General features: G+C 43.5%; 1 protein-coding gene across 5 annotated transcripts in view; it reads left to right on the top strand.

Moving 5' to 3' along the window:
• Positions 1-21,972, top strand: part of SDK1 (sidekick cell adhesion molecule 1) — a 646,825-nt gene that overhangs the window by 586,387 nt on the left and 38,466 nt on the right. For all 5 annotated transcript variants that reach the window (XM_073361955.1, XM_073361954.1, XM_073361952.1 and 2 more), the window contains 3 exons: positions 15,750-15,865; positions 17,219-17,405; positions 18,890-19,027. In XM_073361955.1, coding sequence (XP_073218056.1) covers positions 15,750-15,865; positions 17,219-17,405; positions 18,890-19,027 — 441 coding nt within the window. The remainder of the gene's footprint in view (positions 1-15,749; positions 15,866-17,218; positions 17,406-18,889; positions 19,028-21,972) is intronic.

Below are 21,972 nucleotides of genomic sequence, written 5' to 3'. Positions count from 1 at the left end.
CATCACTCCTGTATCACACACAGGACTTGTGAGCAATAAAACAAAAGAAAATTGATTTAAGAAAGAATAGTGATTCCACTACAATTAGGAGAGAATGATGGAAACAAATTGTTATAATATAAAACAAAATCATAAAATATGGACTAGGGTCTACATGGTTACATTTCCCATCTAATGAAGTAGGTTTTCCCCTTCTGAGTTCAGCCTGGCTTGCTTCTCAGGAACCAAGATTCAATCGTTCATGAAACACCCCTGCTCAACAAGAGGTCTCCTCAGTGAAAGAATACAGAGTGTCTTTTTCCATCCTGTGACACACTGAATGGTTCTTTTGCCTTTTTTCATGGTCCGGGCAATCCCGTCAGTTATGTTTCTTTTAATCTTCAAGTCCTGTCGATAGTTTGCAGCTGTCTTTGATGGTTTTCCATTGACCGTTCTAGGATGGGGCAAAGGTAGACAACTGAACCCTTGCATTACATCCTCTGCTGATGAGGGAGAGGTGACATATCCCTCCTGCTTGAATGGGTCATGAATGAGACTAACCTTTACCCCAGGGCCATAAGGCATAGTTTCAATACAGTAGATCTTCCGAGTTACACATGCCTCGGGAATGGAGGTTGTTCGTAACCCTGAACAAAACTTTATGGTTCTTTCAAACATTTACAACTGAACATTGCCTTATTACAGCTTTGAAACTTTACTATGCAGAAGAAAAATGTTGCTTCTAACCATCTTAAATTAAGTGAAACAGTTTACTTCTTTCCCTTTATTAGTTAACCCAGTACTGTAATCCTTTTTTTTTTCTCTGCTGCCTAATTGTGTTCTTCCAGTTCCAAATGAGTTGTGTGGTTGACCAGTCAGTTCACACAATGCTTCATTGATAAATACCATGAAAGTGATGTATTAGGGATAGTGAGTTTGTCAGTTCTGAGGCAGGAGTTGCTTGTAAAGAACAGTGAACCCTTCGCCCGTTGGCACCAGTGGGTCTCTGCATCACAAAGGGTGTGTCATTGTGTTGCTCTACAAGGTGACTATATGTAGGGAACAATCCTGCTATGGCAGAGATATGAACTAGCTGATGTAATAGTATTTTCCATCTTTAATTTCTGAGATACAGAAGTGGTGCTGACTGAAGGAACCCCATCCATTTTCCTTTGTCTGAGAGACAGCCCTCGTGACATAGGGTATTAAGGGAGTGAGAGGAAACTGAGGAAGGTCGGGGGATTCTAAGGTTTCTCTTCTACTCCAGGAGGAGTTGGCTTTTATACCAACACTCTTTGGTATTTAATGTATGGTTTTATACTTTATTTTACACTTGCTTTGGTTTGTCAGTTTTATCCTGAAGCCCTGGCTCTCATAGCAAGAGTGTCTGGGATGATGAGGTGAAGGAGGAAGCCTTTCATTCGGGAGGATGAAGGGAAAAGAGCAGAAAGATATCATTTTAAAATGCATATTCTGCTGTGACTGAATGGTACACATGTATTCTAACTTCCCTTTGATTTTGATAGGAGAAAAGATTGTATGTAAAGATTACAGCTGTTTTAGCTCCCCCTAGTGACACTTTGAGCTATACTGAATCCCGAGCAAATGAAATTTTCAAGGATCAAGGACAGAATGGATTTTGAAGCGTGGGTCTGTAATTAACAGTCATTTAATTAAATGATACAGTATTCAGTATTACCATCTGCAAGAAATTGAAAATCATGATTTGGACCCCCCAAAAGCCATGAGATTTAAACAATATATATATTGTGTTTTTGAGTCTTCTGATTTGTGAGCGCCTCCTGCCTATCCCCAGAGAATCATAGAATCATAGAATATCAGGGTTGGAAGGGACCTCAGGAGGTCATCTAGTCCAACCCCCAGCTCAAAGCAGGACCAATCCCCAACTAAATCATCCCAGCCAGGGCTTTGTCAAGCCTGACCTTAAAAACTTCTAAGGAAGGAGATTCTACCACCTCCCTAGGTAACGCATTCCAGTGTTTCACCACCCTCCTAGTGAAAAAGTTTTTCCTAATATCCAACCTAAACCTCCCCCACTGCAACTTGAAACCATTACTCCTTGTCCTGTCATCTTCTACCACTGAGAATAATCTAGAACGATCCTCTTTGGAACCACCTCTCAGGTAGTTGAAAGCAGCTATCAAATCCCCCCTCATTCTTCTCTTCTGCAGACTAAACAATCCCAGTTCTCTCAGCCTCTCCTCATAAGTCATGTGTTCCAGACCCCTAATCATTTTTGTTGCCCTTCGCTGGACTCTCTCCAATTTTTCCACATCCTTCTTGTAGTGTGGGGCCCAAAACTGGACACAGTACTCCAGATGAGGCCTCACCAATGTCGAATAGAGGGGAAGGCTCTGTGTGTGCATGTGTTTGTGACAATTAGTGCTGACACTCTCCCAAACATATTGGGTAAGGTGATTTTGGATCCTGTTGTTGGAGCTCTCACCCGCACATCTGCCTATCCCCTACCCAGCAATTAATCCCATTCCTCAGTTCCCCCGCATCGGTTCTGTCCCCCCAGCCTCTCCCTCAGTTCAGCCCCATCCCATTGGTTCAGCCCCTCCCACTCCATTGCTTCCACCCCGTCAGTTCAGACCTCTTCCAGTTGCCCTATCAGTTCAGCCCCTCTCAGTTCAATCTCCTGCCCATCCTCACCATTGCTCCTCCTGGGTTTCTTCACAGACACACACACACACACACACACACACACAAACCCCAGGCCTGGGGGCTGCTGCAGGGTCCTCTCGCCCCATTTCAGGTCTGTGGGGGGCAGCTCCAGGGGCTCCTTCCTCTCTGCCCCTTCCGAGGCCAGGAGCTGCAGTGGGGAGGAGAAGAGGTGCCAGGGAGTAGAGGTTAGTAGAGAGACTCTCCTGGCTTCCAGCAGGGATTAACTTCAGGAGGAGGCTGGAGCTTCTTGCGGCACCCTAAGTCGGCTTCAGCCCCCATCACTCTCAGAAAAATGGCAAGAGTTGGCAACACTGATTACTAGGAACATTCCCTACATTCTTAAATTCTGGCTATTCTCATGCTTTGCTAACTTCCCTGATGGGCTCTCTGAGATACCCTAACTGCCTCTAGAGGGAGCTAAAATGGCCTGTTTTCAATGACATTCTTGAGTAGAGAAATCCATATATTGACTTACAAGGTAAAGCAGGTCAATACTGGGGAAGCTGGGACCCTTTCCTAGTTGATACAGACAGATCCACACATGGAGGATACAGTATATATTTGGCTAACAGCTCTCACATCCCTGTGATACCAAACATACCTGGACACCTATCCTGATGAAGAGCTAGCACAGCCTCTCCTTAATAGAACTATATATGCACCTCTATATATACCCATAAGCATGTGAAAAGTCTGTGGACCTGGTTCTACTCTCACTCCTACTGGTTATACACCACTGCAACACTACTGACTTCAGCAGAGGATTAGAGAGACAAGGTGTGTGAGGTAATATCTTTTATTGAACCAACCTTGATGAAAGAGACAAGCTTTGGAGCTTACGCCATGCTCTTCAATCTGAAGAAAAGCTCTTTGAACGTTTGAAAGATATTGTCTTTCGCCAACAGAAGTTGGACCAATGAAAGATAATACCTCAGCCACCTTGTTTCTCTAATATCCTGGGGCCAACCCGGCTACAACAACACTGCATTCAGTGGACTGTAACAAGTTGACACTGTTTGCATGAAACACCCCAGTCTATTAGCAGATGTTAATCCTGCTAATAAATGTTAAATGGATGCTGCTGACTCACTGATGTAGGTGACTTATTACCCCATCTGGAGATAAAGGTAGTGGGAATGGCCCTCAACAAAGACAGGAACTAGGATGTGGGCTGAGCAGGGGGAATTGTGGGGGCAGGCAAGCCTGAGGAGAAGACTTGAACAGAACTTTGTTAATTTCTTGGTTAATAAAGCGAGGCCCCGGGAAGGATGTGAGTTTTGACTCCCCACAAGGATAGACTTTTTGTTTTACTGCAGATCAGAAAAGGCACCTTCTCACATGGTGTTATCCTAATTTATACTGGTGTAGTAAGGGAGAAGAGAATCAGGCCAGTATGTTCACACAATGTCAAACACCCAGCAGCGTCTTTGCCGCATATTCTTGCATACTTGAACAACCTTCAATACATCCTTGGGGCTGAATTCTGAATTGTGCAGTCAGTGGAGCTGACTGTACTCTCAGGCCAGGTCTACACTATGAAATTAGGTTGAATTTATAGAAGTCGGTTTTGTAGAAAGCGTCTTTATACAGTCGATTGTGTGTGTCCCCACACAAATGCTCTAAGTGCATTTAGTTAGCAGAGTGCGTCCACAGTACCGAGGCAACCGTCGACTTCTGGAGCATTGCGCTGTGGGTAGCTATCCCACAGTTCCCGCAGTCTCCGCCGCCCATTTGAATTCTGGGTAGAAGTCCCAATGCCTGATGGGGCAAAAACATTGTCATGGGTGGTTCTGGGTACATATCGTCAGGCCCCTCCTTCCCTCCATAAAAGCAACAGCAAACAATCGTTTCGTGCCTTTTTTCCTGGGTTACCCGTGCAGATGCCATACCACGGCAAGTATGGATCCCGCTCAGCTCACCATCACCGTATGTCTCCTGGTTGCTGGCAGACGCGGTACTGCATTGCTACACAGCAGCAGTTCATTGCCTTTTGGCAGCAGACAGTGCAGTATGACTGGTAGCCATCATCGCCGTACTCCAGGGTGCTCTTTTAGCCAACCTCGGTGAGGTCGGTCAAGGGCGCCTGGGCAAACATGGGAGTCACTCAGCCAGGTCATTTCCCTTTTAAGTTTCATCTCATGGCAATTCAGTCCTGCCAGCAGCCCTACTGCACCGTCTTCTAATGAGCAGCCAGGAGACGACGATGGCCAGCAGTCATACTGCACTGTCTTCTGCCGAGCACCCAGAAGATGACGATGGCCAGCAGTCGTACTGCACCATCTGCTGCCAGCAAGATGTATAAAGATAGATGAAGTGGATCAAAACAAGAAATAGACCAGATTTGTTTTGTATTCATTTTCTCTCTTCCTCCCTCCCTCCGTGAAATCAACGGCCTGCTAAACCCAGGGTTTTGAGTTCTATCCTTGAGGGGGTCATTCTGTTTCTCCTTGATGCAAAGCCACCCATTTTGTTGATTTTAATTCATTGTAAGCCAACCCTGTAAGCCATGTTGTCAGTCGCCCCTCCCTCTGTCAGAGCAACGGCAGACAATCGTTTTGTGCCCTTTCCCCTGGATTGCCCATGCAGATGCCATAGCAAAACAAGCATGGAGCCCATTCAGCTCACCGCAGCAGTTATGACCATTGTAAACACCTCGCGCATTATTGTGCAGTTTATGCAGAACCAGCATCTGAAAAACCAGGCGAGGAGGCGACAGCAGCGCGGTGATGAGGACATGAACTCATATTTCTCTAAAACCGCAGTCCAATTTGGAGATCATGGTGTCACTGGGGCAGGCTCATGCCATGGAACACCGATTCTGGGCCCGCATAATGTTGCAGGTTTGGGATGATTCCCGGTGGCTCGGAAACTTTCGCATGCGTAAGGGCACTTTTATGGAACTTTGTGACTTGCTTTCTCATGCCCTGAAGCACAAGAATACCAAGATGAGAGCAGCCCCCACAGTTCACAAGCGAGTGGCAATAGCCCTGTGGAAGCTTGCAACACCAGACGGCTACCGGTCAGTCGGTAATCAATTTGGAGTGGGCAAATCTATTGTGGGGGTTGCTGTGATGCAAGTAGCCAATGCAATCATTGAGCTGCTGCTATCAAAGGTAGTGGCTCTGGGAAATGTGCAGGTCATACTAGATGGCTTTGCTGCAATGGGATTCCCTAACTGTGGTGGGGCTATAGATGGAACGCATATCCCTATCTTGGGACCAGACCACCAGGGCAGTCAGTACATAAACCGCAAGGGGTACTTTTCAATGGTGGATTGCAGCACTGGTGGATCACAAGGCACGTTTCACCAACATCAACTTTGGATGGCCGGGAAAGGTTCATGACGCTCACGTCTTCAGGAATTCTAGTCTGTTTAAATGGCTGCAGAAAGGGATTTACTTCCTAGACCAGAAAATAACTGTTGGGGATGTTGAAATGCCTATAGTTATCCTTGGGGATCCAGCCTACCCCTTAATGCCCTGGCTCATGAAGCCATAGACAGGCACCCTGGACAGTAGTAAGGATCTGTTCAACTATAGGCTGAGCAAGTGCAGAATGGTGGTAGAGTGTGCATTTGGATGTTTAAAGGGTCGTTGGCGCAGTTTACTGACTTGCTCAGACCTCAGAGAAACCAATGTTCCCATTGTTATTGCTGCTTGCTGTTCGCTCCACAATCTCTGTGAGAGTAAGGGGGAGACGCTTATGGCAGGGTGGGAGGTTGATGCAAATTACCTGGTCGCGGAATACACGCAGCCAGACACCAGGGTGGTTAGAAGAACACAGCAGGAAGCGCTGCGCAGCAGAGAAGCTTTGAAAACCAGTTTCATGACTCTGTGACACTTCTGTTTGTTTCTCCTTGATGAAAACCCACCCCCTTGGTTGCCTCTAAATTCCCTGTAAGCCACCCGCCCTCCCCCCTTGATCACAGCTTGCTTGCAAAGGAAATAAAGTCACTATCGTTTAAAAAACATATTCTTTATTAATTGATTATAAAAATAGGGAGATAACTCACAAGGTAGCCCGGGTGGAGTGTGGGAGGAGGGTAGGATGGAAGGAAAAGGCCATTTTAAAACTTCTTGAATGGCAGCCTTCTGTTGCTTGGGCTGTTCACTGGGGTGGAGTGGTTGGGTGCCCAGAACCTCCCCTGCCTGCGTTCTTAGGTATCTGGGTGAGGAGGCTATGGAACTTGGGGAGGAGAGAGCGTGGTTAAACAGGGGCTGCAGCAGCAGCAGTCTGTGATCCTGTTGCCGTTCATGAACCTCCACCAGACGCTGGAGCATGTCCATTTGATCCTGCAGTAGCCACAGTGTTGCCTCATGCTTCCTCTGATCTTCTTGCCGCCACCTCTCCTCACATTCATTGGCCACTTTCCTGTACTCTGCTATTGTGTCCCTTGACACATTCTGCTGAGCTCTGTCAGTGCCGGACGACTACATGAGCTCAGAGAACATTTCATCCCACGTGCGTTTTTTTTGCTTCCTTATCTGAGATAGCCTTGGAGACGGAGGAGGGAGGCTTGAAACATTTGCAGCTGCTGGAGGAAAAAAAGGGAGTGAAGTATTTTAAAAGATACATTTTACAGAACAATGGCTATACTCTTTCATGATGATCAACACTATTCACATTACATAGCACATGCGATTTTGGTACAAGGTCGCATTTTGCATATTATATTGAGTGCCTGCGGCTCTGGTGCTAGAGATCACACATGCAGTGTCGGGCAACAGAATTCGGCTTGCATGCAACCATGGTAAGCCATAGTCTTTCGGCTTCTGCAACTTTCATAACAGCAGTGCTCTCCTCTCCCATAGCAAGCAAAGCACGTTGAGTTGGCCATTTAGTGCTGTGGTTTTCCTGTTAACGTGCAGCAGCAGAAACCAAACTAACCCCCACCCATCCAATTCTCTGGGATGATCGCTTTACCCCTTCCCCCACCACGTGGCTGGTATCAAGGAAGATCCCTGCTAGCCAAACGCGAACAGCTCAGCGCCAATGCCCACCCCCCACCGTGTGGCTAACTGTGGAGAGGATTTCTTTTCAGCCACAGGCAAACAGCCCAATAGGAACGGCCACCTCTGAATGTCCCCTTAATTAAATTCCCCTATTTCAACCAGGTTACCATCAACGATATCACTCTCCTGAGGATAACACAGAGAGATAAAGAACAGATATTGCTTGAATGCCAGTAAACACTGGGACCATACGCTGTCAGACTTTGTCATGCAATGATACCAGATTACTTGCTACTAGCATGGCATGGTAAAGTGTCCTACCATGGAGGACGGAATAAGGCTGCTCTCCCCAGAAACCTTCTACAAAGGCTTTTAGAGTACCTCCAGGAGAGCTTCATGGAGATGTCCCTAGAGGATTTCTGCTCCATCCCCAGACACGTTAACAGACTTTCCCAGTAGCTGTACTGGCCACGAATGCATCCCAAGTCCTCAGGGCTACTTAATCATTAAAAAACACTTGCTTTTATAACATGTATTATATTTTAAAAGGTACACTCACCAGAGGTCCCTTCTCTGGCTTTGTTGGTTTGGGAGGGTATTTCAGTCAGGGTGATAAAAAGATCCTGGCTGTCGGGGAGAACGGTGTGCTGTGTGCTCTCCTCAAGCTTGTCCTCCTCCTCCTCATCTTCCCCATCTGCAAAATCCTCAGGCATGGCGGAGAGTACCCCATCATCGGAGTCCACGGACAGGGGTGGAGTGATGGTGGCGGGCCCCCCTAGAATGGTATGCAGCTCAATGTAGAAGCAGTATGTCTGGGGCTCTGTCCCGGAGCATTCGTTTGATTCTTTGGTTTTCTGGTACGCTTGTCTGAGCTCCTTAAGTTTCACACGGCACAGTGTTGCGTCCCTGCTGTAGCCTCTGTCCCTCATGGCCTTGGAGATTTTTTTTTGCATTTCGTCTTTTGGAACGTAGTTCTGATAGCACGGATTCCTCTTCCCATACAGTGATCAGGTCCATTACCTCCTGTTTGGTCTATGCTGGAGCTCTTTTTCGATTCTGGGACTGCATGGTCACCTGTGCTGATAACCAAGCACAGGTGGTCATCAGCAAAGGTGACCATGCAGAGCTCATCATTCGCCTGGCCAAACAGGAAATGAGATTCAAAAGTTCCCGGGGCTTTTCCTGTACACCTAGTCAGTGCATCCAAATTCAGAGTGCTGTCCAGAGTGGTCACAATGGTGCACTGTGGGATAGCTCCCAGAGGCCAATATCTTCTAATTGCGTCCACACTAACCCTAATTCAAAATGGTGCTGTTGATTTCAGTGCTAATCCCCTTGTTGGGGAGGAGTACAGAAATCGGTTTTAAGAGCCCTTTATGTCAAAAAAGATGGCTTTGTTGTGTGGATGGGTGCAGGGTTAATTCGATTTAATGCTGCTAAATCTGACATAAACTCATAGTATAGACCAAGGCTCATTTACACAAGTTTCACACTGATTTAACTCCATTGACTTTAATGCGGTTAATCCTAATTTACATTGATACAACTGAGAGCAGATTTTGGCCTTTGGGTTTAACTCTGTCTATTCATTTGTAGATACCTAATGTTTGTAAGACTGTTATTGTTCCTCCCAACCTTTTGAAGCGAAAAACTGATACCCAAATAAGAAAATAGTGTACAATTTAGGTCAAATGACCCTATATTTGTAAATTGTATTATTTTTGAGAATTCAAGGATATAATATATATGTACTCTGTGTGTATGCATGTCTATATTATTACACATATAAAATTAATATGGAACTTGTGTACTTAGAGGGACATCACCACATAATTTAGTCCCAAAATGTGAATTACCTGAAAGTGGCTAGAATTGAGTGGAGAACATCCTCTAGATTCTGAACATCTGTTTCTAAAAGATCCCATTCTGTCAGTGAAAAACTGCTTCATCTCTGGCTGTTTCTATAACATGAACTAACGAATCATCCTAGTTACACAGCTATGGTGATAGCATCAGTGTTGCTGGAGGAGATGCAGTAAGTAGTATGACATACCACACCTTCATTCCACGAAGGTGCCAGCTTTGATTGCCCAGTTCAAAAATTTTCCAAGAACCATCTTGGCGCTGTCTCTCATGCTGCCCCTTGTGCATGGGAGGAGGTACTGCAACATTGGAAAAGCTGCCTCTTTGTCCTCCTTTAATTTATTTCCTTAAAACCTTCCTCTGTTGTGATGCCTGCAAAAACTCCACAGTAATTAGGCAGCTGGTTTGCTGTGACCACTGCTTGTCATGCTGATCTCGATCATCTCATAGCTTCCTTGTGCTCTTGCCCCTTCATCTAAGTTTTTGTTAATCCACCTGTTCTCTACAGTCTTATACTGTAAAACCTTTAGGCAAGTGGATATCTTTTTATTATATGTTTGTACAATTTGTAACACAATGGGATCCTGACTTCTAGATGTTAGCATAATACAACTAATGATTAGAAGGGAATTAAAGCAGCCAGGTTAATTTCAAGCTCTTATTGAAGAATAGAAAAATATAAATAATGCTCACTAGATAAAAAAGGATCAGCAAAATAGAAACACAGAATTGTTTGAAACTTGTGGAATCAAAGAGAATCATGCTAAATAGCATGCTGCAGACCATCTTTGTTTCATTGCATCCCTCCCCTCAACTGTCAACTGATTTATCTGTTTAAAAAGCAAGCTCCCGAGGGCAAGGATTTTGTCCTATACTTGTCTTTAAATTGCCTTGTATAATATTGACATTACATAAACAATAATAAAATAAGTAGAGAGAAAATTCTCAGCTACCCACAAATATCACAGACACAACAGTAGCAGCAGAGTGCATTTCATAAAGAAAGTTATTATGTTTAAACAATAAATCACAAGGATTTGTAGCCTATGGAGTGCTACAAAGCATCATAGCAACTGTCACTAAGAAAAGAAATGAAAGGCCAACTGCAACATCATATTGGTGAGAAGTTCCACGTGCCACACAGCCTTGAGAGGTAATACTCCACACTAACAAGAAGTAATGCTGGGCTACATATGCAACAATGTTTTGTTGTGTTGGGTTTTTTTGGTAATTCTCCCATCATTCAAGTAGATTGTAAAGCCAGAAGGGACCCACTGTGATCATATATCTAGTCTGACATCCTGTATAACACAGGCCATAGGGATTCTCTGAATTAATTGCTGTTTGAACTCATGCATAGCTTTTAGAAAAACATCCAATCGTCTTTTAAAAATTGCCATTGATGGAGACTCTACCACAACCCTGGGTAAATTGCTCCAATGACTAATTGCTTTCATTGTTTAAAAAAAAAGTGCTCCCCATCTCCAGTCTTAATTTGTCTGACTTTAACTTCCCGTCACTGGATCTTGTTGTACCTTCATCTACTAGATAGAAGAGATTATCAAATTGTTGTTCCCCTTGTAGGTACTTTAAACTGTGATCAATTCACCCCTTAACCTTCTCTTTGGTAAGCTAAATAGAGAGACTCAAGGAGCTCAATCAGTGCAAGGCATGTTTTCTAATCCTATAATCATTCTCATGACTCTTCTCTGAACACTGTGCAATTTGTCAACCTCCTTCTTGAATGGTGGACACCAGAACTGGACATGGTATTCCAGTAGCATTCACACTAGCGATAAATACAGAGGTAACATGACCTCCCTACTTCTAGTCAATAGTCTCCTGTTTATTTGTCCAAGGATCATATTAGACCTTTTGGCCACAGTGTCACACTGGAAGCTCATGCTGAGCTAATTATCCGCCATGACCTTCAAGTCTTTTTCAGGTTTCAGATTGGCAGCCATGTTACTCTGTATCCGCAAAAAGAAAAGGAGGACTTATGGCACCTTAGAGACTAACAAATTTATTTGAGCATAAGCTTTCGTGAGCTACAGCTCACTTCATCGGATGCATTCAGTGGATGCATCCAATGAAGTGAGCTGTAGCTCACGAAAGCTTATGCTCAAATAAATTTGTTAGTCTCTAAGGTGCCACAAGTACTCCTTTTCTTTTTAAGTCTTTTTCAGAGTCACTTCTTCCGAGGATGGAGTCCCCCATCCTGTAAGTACAGCCTACATTCCTGGTTCCTAGATGTATAGCTTTACATTTGGCCATATTAAAGCACATATTGTTTGCTTGCTTCCAGTTTACCAAATGATCCAGATTTCTCTAGGTCAGTGACCTGTCCTATTCATTATTTACTGCTCCCCTAATTTTTGTGTCATTTGCAAACTTTATCAGTCATGATTTAATGTTTTCTGCCAGGCTATTGATAAAAATGTTAAATAGCATAGAGTCAAAAACTGATCCCCATGAGACACTACTAGAAACACACCTGCTCGATGATTCCTCATTTACAGTTACATTTTGAGACCTGTCAGTTAGCCACTTTTTAATCCACTTATTGTGTGCATGTTAATTTTATATCTGTCTATTTTTTTATCAAAATATAATGCAGTACCAAGTCATATGCCTTAGAGGAGTCTAAGTATATTGCATCAACAGTGTTACCTTTATTGACTAAACTTGTAATCTCATCAAAAAAGATATCAAATTAGTTTGACAGAACCTATTTTTCATAAATCCCTGTTGATTGGCGTTAATTATATTACCCACCTTTAATTCTTCATTCATTGAGTCCCGTATTAGCTATTCAGCTATTGATGTCAGGCTGACCAGTCTATTTACCGAGCTTGTCCTGTTTACCCTTTTGAAGCACTGGCACAGCATTAGCTTTCTTCTAGTCATCTGGAGCTTCCCCAGTGTTCCAACAATTACTGAAAATCAGTGTGATGGCCCAGTGCCACTCCACCAGTGCTAACAATACAGGGAACTCTCTTGTAGCCTGGCCCCTGCATATTTTAACCACCATGTTATGTAAAGGTGATTGGCACTTGCAGCTCCCATTGACTTTGCTGTGGGACAAAAATTAGGCCACTTGCATTTTAGGTGTCCAAATACAAATGTAGGTGTCAAACTTTAGGCACTCATGTTAGTAAATTTTGGCTCCAGCTTTCATCTTTTTGTGTCTCCATGTGGTATTGTTGATTTGCTGTCCTTGTGCCATTCTATTAGCATCATACCAATCCATAATTAGTATTATTACTGTATTAATTAATTATACAATCTGCTCATTCAACTCCTTACCCTGTCTCTGTGTTGCTGAGTGAGTTTTTAAAGACAGCAGCCTCAAAGGTAAACTGAAATCCTATTACAAAAATAAGCGCTTGCAAAAAGCTACCTGAGCTCCCAAAAAAGAATATATGTGCAGACTTAGAAATGACAACTAAATACATTTTTCAAAGGAATTGAAATGCTTTTTACCAGCCAAGAGCTGAGTTCAGGCCCTCAGGGTTCTGTGTCTCTCCTGATAAAGTTGATAATGTCACTAACACCTACACCAATGTCAGGGATGCAGTTCCCACTCTGCTTTATGTTTTAGTGAGGCCAGCAGCTATGAAAAACTGAATTCCTAGAAGGTGAAAGGCCTTTCAGCTCACCTTTAAAATGTGTTTGCTTGTACTGGTAAACTCTGCCCATGCATTCAGTGAAGGTTTTGGGGTCTCAAACAGGAGTGATTTTAGGGATGTGTTTCATTCTTTTTAAAATATTTCACTTTGCCCCTAATGTAATATGTTGTCTGCAGAGCATCAGGCATGCACAGCACTATTCTGCTGTCCCTGTTTATTTCAACAGGAAATCTGTGCATGTAGGGAGAGTGAAGCATCTGAGTTTGAAAGTTCGATAGCGAGACAGACTCATATGGCACCAAACCAAACATAATTTGCATGTCATCAGGATTCTGGGGTTATAAATAGGAGCGTCGGGATGGAATGATCACTGGCATTTTTAAACATTGTGTTGTCTAGACATGCTCTGAAAAGAGTTACATGACACGGTTAAAATGGCAGGAGCCTGTGCACGCTAGCTCTCCGACTGTTGTTTGCAGCATAGGAACTGCACTGGTTCTAGCCCAGCACTGGGATTTTGAAGAAGAATGCTAGTGTAGATGTGGCCTCAAAGTACAATCTCTCTGTCAGTACAATACATCCAGTTGTGTCACTACGTAGGACAAAAGTAGATGGTAAAACGGATCTGTTTTTCTCTGTGCTTATGCATATTTCTGTTTTCTCCAATATGTCGTCATCGCCAGATCTCGAAGATGTATTTGCAGGTTTCTATTGTATAAGAATACAGTTGTGTGCTCTGATGTGTGCTATAAAGCCCTCCACATCTGAGAGTTTCAGAACTAAGGTAGCATCGTGAAGTTGCACTGAACATAGCCATCAGGTGAGCTTGCTGCTATGTTCACATTACCAGTGAAATCTGGAAGAGGGGTTGGATTGCAGAGCAGCAATTAGATGAGTTCACTTGACTAAACAAGCCCAGCTTGTGTTTTATTTATAGCCATTCTCACCTCCTGCATTTGACATATCCAACTGAAAAAAACCACTAAAAAATAATAATAAGCAAACAGTTTTAACTGAGCACCAGGATAATGACCCTGCTCAATTTTGCCTTTCACATTTTAATTGTACAACAATAATTTTGCAATAGGGTTGCCGATGGCAAACAGGCAAAAGACATTAACTTTATTTATGTTTTGGATTATTAATGTGGCTGTTAAAATACCTCCAGTTAGTTTTGATTGAATTGTTTTTGTGGCTTTTTTGTGCGATTCTGTCGTTTAATGGAGCGGTAAATAAGAATTTCTGATAATGAGCCCAAGCATCTGTCACAACAACCTGGCGCTGGTTATTAACATTTCCATTAACGGCAGGGTGGGCAGTGATAATATAGAAACCACACAGTTAGAACAAAATAAATAGTTGGTGTCAGGCTGAGTGGGTGTTAATTACTATTTTATTTTATAACCCTGGAAGGCGGCAGGCGGGTATAGGGAGAGTCTGACTTATGAAGGTCATTCATTCTAAAGAAAGAGCTCTCTAGAGGAACAGATAACCAGGGCTATCTTACTCGGGTGGTGAATATTTTATCACTTCTATTTACAACCTATAAATGGGCAGGAAGCTCAGACACTGTGGGCAAAGGTTGCCGTACCATCTGCACATGCACAAGGAGAAGGTAGGAGTGGCATTGTTTTATACTCTGCCCTCTCCTTCCCATTTTGGGAGCTCAAACAGGACATGTTTAGACATCTTTTCTGTAACCAGAACATGCTGTTTGTTAAGAGCTGCTGTAGGCTAAGACAGAGGATCTAGGAAACAGACCATCCCCACCCGTCACTTGGGAAGAAGTTTCACTTGCATTGAGCTGGATCACAGCAAAGGGAAAAGATTGTGTGACCCAGGTGCGCACAAAGAGGAGAGATTAGTTTTCTGGTATGGTGCAGTACACAGGAGGAGAAATGGCAAGCATGTGAATAAATTACACATTCAGCCAGAAAGAGACACAATTCCAGTCTGTGTTTATATTTGAAGATACTTTTTTGTTTTGATTTTACTGTATCAAAATCCATTTACTGTACAGAAAATGTTACTTTCATTGGTTTGTTTCTAAAGTGTTCTGGAGATAATTTTAAAGATGCTAGTCTTTTAAAGATGCACTCCTCTTGCTTTTTGTGTTTGCAGCCCCAGTTGTCTGAGCCTCATGGCAGCAAACTGCAATAGCATAAACAGGACATTATGGTGACTCTTGCTAAGGAGAAAGGTTGGGGAAACCTGAGCTACTTCTCTATATGTTTATCTTCACCAATTGGCCATTCAGGAAGGCAAAGTCACCGTCAAACATTTGCCTTTGAAGCTTAGATGAACACAAATAAGGAGATTTTTCTCTGCCATTTTCTTCTTAAAGAACTGCCTGGTGGACTGAGTGTGCTCAGCTGGTCTGTATGAGACAGAGAACACAGCCACCTCCAAGAGGCCCAAGTGATTCTCATTCCACACGCACTGCAAGTATTTATCTGAGACTTCTCTGCGGTGTTAGATGGATTTAAAGCTGATTCTGTTTCTTAGCTCACTTGTGGCATAAACGAAGAGACTAACCTGGTTACTCCATAAATGGAAAAGTACAACTTGGATATCAGTTTAGTTCTGCTTGTCACTATTAATTCTCCTTATTTCCTTCTCTTACTGTCTCTCTCTCTAGCACCAGCAATGGCCCCACAGAACATCCAAGTAGATGCTCTTACTACGAGCCAGCTAGAGATCACCTGGGACCCACCTCCTGTCGACAGCCAAAATGGGAACATACAAGGCTACAAGGCAATAACCTTTTCCTGCTGCTTTCATTATCTCACTTGGCTTCAGAATTACCTTTGCTGCACGAGGCAAATTAAAGCAATACTCAGGCTACAGTAATGAACATGGCATTATGTCCCAAAACCAGAGGGAGAGAGAATGAGGCAGAGACAAAGAGAAGAGGGTACTTCTGTTCAATGGAAATTCAGTGCATACAGAGAGTTGGGGAGCTCAGTGTAGGCAGGCAACATGTCTGCTCCAAATACCAAAGGCACAGGAAAAGTGGGGGTGGGAACTGACAGCTGATTTGAGACATCAGGAAATCTATAACTTTCTCTGAGCTGTAAGAATGAGCCATGTCAGATTTCAGAGAGTTTATTTCATGTCCTTAACTTTTTAACAAAATTAAACAGTAGTATTTATTGCACTTGGTTTGCAGAAACACAAGGCACGTTGCAGAACCATCTTGTTTTGTCTCTCCAGATGGGAGAAGACCCTTTGAGAGTGGAAGTGGGCAAGACTACAAATGCTGGAGGTTGGCTTGAGTTCAGTGTCTGGCTCTGCCTTTCTCCATGTATCTAGGTCTGCAAGTGAAGGAAAGCCGAGCCAGTGAGAGAGAATAATCTGGCATTACGTCTTGGCCATAGCAAGCAATGTTATATATCAATTTATACATTTTCCTTCTTGTATGTGTATAGATAGTTCTAATAGCTTAGCTTGTCGAGCCAAGGTAGACTCTTGGCTCGGCCCTGACTTTATGCCCTGGCCTGTACAGTTGTCACTGCTAGGCCTATCCACAAGCCGTGCTACCAATGGCTCTGCAGGTAGCCTATTGGAATCATCATCTCTGGAGTTTAAATTGTATGGCTGCAGGATAAGTATGGGAGAAAAGGGGAATCGGGGGGAAGTACCTACATGAAAGCTAAAGAGAGAGCCTTTTTCAGAGGAGGTGGATCTGTGTCTGGGACTAAGGACTTTCTTGTGTAGTTTGTAGCCATACCAGAATGCCAGCACTAATGGGCAATTCACACCTGAGAATGGTTTGGTACCTGGCCACTTATTCCTGTGTTCTGGAAGGTCTTATTTAACGTCATTAGGCCATGTCACATTGTCTGTACACTATTTTTAAAAGGCCTTTCTCAGGAAACTCTTTTTGAACCCAAGGGGAGTTTTCCTCAGTAAAAATAAAATAAGGCCTTCAGGATTGGGCAAAGAGTGAATAATACTATTATACCCCATAACTGAATGGTCCAAAGCTAAAACTGCCAACGTCTTACTGGTCATGGGGAAACAAGAGTACCTGTTTTACAGCCTGCATCGCAATGAGACTGTAATCTGAGTGCAGGATTGACTTCAACATCTCTCTGTTCTTAACAGATTTATTACTGGGAGATGGACATCCAGAATGACACTGAGAAAGTGAAGGTCCTTTTCCTCCCAGAGACAACAGTTCGGCTGAAAAATCTGACCAGCCACACCAAATACATGGTCTGCATATCTGCCTTCAATGCAGCAGGCGATGGACCAAGAAGCAGCCCCAGGCAGGGCAGGACTCACCAGGCTGGTATGAGATTATTTTTCTTTTCCAAACCACAGTTTAACCTGTTTAGAGATAATGATCATATAACTGTTCATCTGTGTGTCTGAGGAAACAAAATACAGAACTATAGGATGGTTGTGTTTTAGATTCTGATCATTGGGTAAATTATTATATTGTATTGTTATTATGGTTAGGCAAACAATTTGGATCGAATCAGAGTCAACCCTTTGGGAAGGGATTTCAGAATTGATGCTGCAATATGAAGTAGAACAGGCTGGGATAGCAATAGAATCTCTGTCACAAACTGGTCCAACAAAAGGCTATGGACCTGATTCTGATCTTACCACTGGAGTAAATTAGGAGTAACGTAGTTGTAGTAAGTGGAGATACACTGATAAAATCATGCGAGAGAAGAGTCATGCTCTTTTTGTTTTTTATTGGGCCTCTGGCATTATGTACAACTACAGTAAGTAATATCTGTGCTGGAGATGCTGATCCCAGAGGGACACGTATTCTATCGATGTTCCGTAGTCATTAGGTTCTGTGAGGGAGTGTGCACCAACAGCAGACTCCCTCTTATTGTCTTTCTGCCTCTGAACCCTCACTTTTTTATCACTGGGGAAGACTATACAATGCCCTCTGATTCTCTTTGGGTCACATTACTAGCAAAGAAACTGATATTCCACAATGGGAGTCTACATCCCCATCTGAAACTGAAGATTGTTGCACAGGATTGAGAATGAAATTCACCCCAGTGCAGAGAGCACACACAAGGCACCGTGCACCATTTAAACCCTCAGGGCCAGGCTGGCCTCTCTCCACCATGCAGTGGCAAAGGGCTGCAGCAAGCAGCACACAGTAACAGTCCCTGTGCTCTGGGATAACAGAAAATGCCATCCGTGTGCACAAGATTTGCAGGCCAACAACTCCAGATGAAAAGTTTGGCTGCTTAGTCAAACTGAGACCCCCAACATGAAAGCATGTGAATGCTGATGCATGCACGTAAGCTGGGGATTTGCATGCACACATACAAACAGTATACTTGAGTACAGACCTGACCAACACATGCACTTTGGGTATCTTGTGTGTTCAATTCACATACAGCCACTTAACCACTTGGACCAGAATCCCTAAACTTTTGATGTTTTTCCCTGACTCATTTTTATGTCTTCCAATCCCAAAAAGGTTGTAGAAAAGGCATTCTCACCGTCCTGGTGATGCAGTCATTTGGAAATGAAGCTCTCTGCTGTTCTCTTATGTCATTCATTCTTCATCTTTGTCATTTCCTCTTCCTAGCCTGTTTAATTTCAGTTTTGCAATTTAGTGTCTGCTGATTTTAGAACACTTTTTATATTTCCAGTCAATTACAGGAAGACCTGATGCTGTTGATAAATCCTGTTCTCATCTTATTTCCTTTAGATTCACACTGGGTAATATATACCATTTCATAATACGTATATCAGAATAAATATTCCTGCTGCAGTTCAGTGTGTTTGTAATCCTTTCAGCTCCCAGCGCTCCTAGCTTCTTGGCATTCTCAGAAATCACTTGCACGACACTCAATGTGTCTTGGGGAGAGCCGACGGCAGCAAATGGAATCCTGCAGGGTTATCGAGTGGTGTATGAGCCCTTGGCACCAGTCCAGGGTAAGTAAGCCCCAAAGAACCTATATATTCAGGCTAGGGAAAAAAGCACCATCATGTCTTTTATCTCTGTCCAGCTTGCCATTCTTCTCCATCCATGCTCTACATGTAGCTGTGACAATTTAGGGAAAGTGTGGGTACTCTCTATGAAATCTTTGTGAAATTATGAACTCTGTGTGTGTATCTTTACTAAGCTGCAAAATCCATTTTGAATGTAGGGCTAGTTGCCTCTCTGTGGTCTTTTTAGGTATGTCTACACTGCGCATTAAGCCCAGGCTCTGACTCCAGTTTGAGCCCAAGCACCCCTTTCATCCATGCACAAATCAGTCTGACTCGGGTCAGCGAGCACTGAGGACCCTGATCCTAGGGCCTTGCTAGGAGGGTGGGTCACAGCCCAAGTCCCTCTGGCACTCGGGTCTAGGGCCTGTCGTTTTGCAGCTCATAGTGTAGTAATGATGTGTTAGCACAGCTGTGAGACCTGAGTTCGGTGACTGTAAGCCCAGGTTTACATTGCAGTGCAGATGCTCGAGCACGGACTTGGAATCACTGAGTTCACTTACTATTTTTATTATTTTATTGCAAGTATTATTTTGGTATAGATTTGTGTACTTCTCCTGCTATTAAAGAAAGAGTAATGCTGTGTTTGGGTCCTGTGCAAAGTCTGTCTGTTTTGTATACTACACCTGATTGTGTGCCCCTGAGAGAGTTAAACTGGAACCCAGAAGGCTCACACCTTCGGTGAGATTCAGGGAGAAGGTGTGTTTAAGCTGGGGGGGGGGGGGGGGCTGTGAGGCCTGCTCTGGTTCCAGGGACTGGGCAGTGGATCGCATGGTCTAAACTCTCAGGAGTGGGTGTTTGATAGAGAATAGGCACCCTGAGAGTATGCCTGGGGACGCCAAGACAGAGACAGTGTTCAGAGCTCTGTTCAGACTCCAGAGACTGAACACACATGGGATCCAGCAGCTGTGTCCCCTCACAGCAGTCTGGTGAGTGGCCAAGAGGGGGTGCCAGCCTGGAGCTTTGACAGTAGCCATGTGGACATGGGTGGTTGGGGCAAATGTGGGTGTTCCTGCTTTGCTAAAACTGCTCTGTAAACTATAAAACTGTGGAATACAGCTTTTTTCCATCCTTTCTCATTTCCCTGCAAAGATGTATTCAGCGTGTTCTTGAGTGGCTTGAAAAGCCATTACACTGCCATTGTTACTCTCTGTGGCAGAATAGGAAACTCAACATATTCGTGTCCTGATTGTCTCCCTGCGCTTCATCCCAAAACTGCAGCCTGGGCCTTGCCACAGAATACCCCTCACTGAGTCCCATTTGTGTTGCTGCTGGTGAACTATATCATTTATATCATAAAACAAGGGTCGTATTGGCATCGTGTGTTAGCTTTCAGTGGCACCGTGACCACTTTAGAAGAGGAGAATGGCAGTGGTAGAGATTTCATTGTATCTGTGTGTTTCTACTGAGTTTTCAAATTGCATTTTTAACCCAGCACTAGATATAATCCCACCTGATGACAGTATGACAGTCACAAATGCATTATTAATTTGCCAGAAGATCGGCAGAGAAGGAATTGGCAATCTCTCTGAAAACAAATGTAAAATCATTCTAAAGATGATTTAGAGAAGATTAAAATGTTTAGGGAGGGAGTTATTAATATTTTTTATATTCCTGATACATTTCTAGTAGTTCAATAGGATGTCTAGCTTTGGCAGAGTGATAACGGGTCGAGTAATTTCAACCATTGCCAATCCATTTTAAACTTCTTTCAGAAGAAATAAGGGTATCAATCACTAGCATTTGTTTCTGCTGTAAGGAATAAAGTATTTCTTTATAGCTGACTTTCCATGTCTTGTGCATGGGGAAAGTCATACTCAGAAATGAAAGCAGGAGAATAAAAGCACTTTCACCCTTTGTAGAGTTTCAGCATGAAGAGCTAGTGCAGAACGGATGCATAATTCTGACCAGGAAATGTGGACAGGGCATAAAGGACATTCAGATACCTTGGAGTTCTCCTGCTTCTTATTCTCTCATACATAAAACTTAAAGGGAATCCATCTTTTATGTGGAAATATTAGTGTTTCAAGTACTCTTGTCCAGTACTGAAATAGTTCTTTCATGAAAGCAGTTGGGCTTTCTCAGCAGTCAATCAAATCTCATGCTTCAGCGTATAATCTGATTGCTTGTAGAGTCAGGAAGGAATTTCCCCCTTCCCTGCCCAACATCTACAGATTTGCACACTTGGCAGCTGCATTACTTGTGAAGGGATTGCCTTCTTCTGAAGCATCAGATTCTGGCTTCTGCTGGGGACAGGATATCAGACTAGATGGATTACTGATATGGCAAAAACGGTGTGTCTGATCAGTTGCTGGTGATGGATGTCAGGGTAAAGGGATATTATGCAGCTGCCGTTACTGTGTACAGTGGAGGAGCACAAATGGATGAACCTTCATGAAAAATATACCAGCTAAAAATTTCTGGAGCTACCCAAGTACTTAACCAGTTCAGAGGCCCTTGAATGGGCAATTCAGAGTTCAGAGTTGCCCTCAGGATTCCAGCAACATGGGACGGGTAAAGTCCAAGCTAAAAGCACCACCTAAAAAGTGGTCATCAGGGACCCAATTCATGTGCAGCTGGATGCTGGAGAGAACAGAAGGAGCTGCAAGAGGACTGCAGCCTCAAATGCCCCTTGATCCACCAGAACCCATTCCTTGTAGATGTGTTGTCCCCTTTCGCTCACAGTTGGCCAAGAAAGAAAAGTTCATGCTCTGGTGTTGGAGATCCAATTGCTGAAAATAAAAAGAAATGTGTGATGTGTGTGTCTGGATACTGTGTTTCACAGTATATCTGTGAAAATACTCTCTGGATTATCCTGAACTTTTGTTTCAGTATTTGTTGTCTTCCCTTTTAACTAGTTGGCATGGATGGCAATTACAATGTAGGGGGGA

Source organism: Lepidochelys kempii, chromosome 10, assembly GCF_965140265.1.
Source record: "Lepidochelys kempii isolate rLepKem1 chromosome 10, rLepKem1.hap2, whole genome shotgun sequence".
Lineage (NCBI taxonomy): Eukaryota > Metazoa > Chordata > Testudines > Cheloniidae > Lepidochelys > Lepidochelys kempii.
The sequence above is the reverse complement of the archived record's forward strand: the minus strand, read 5'-3'. Positions and strand labels throughout refer to the sequence as shown.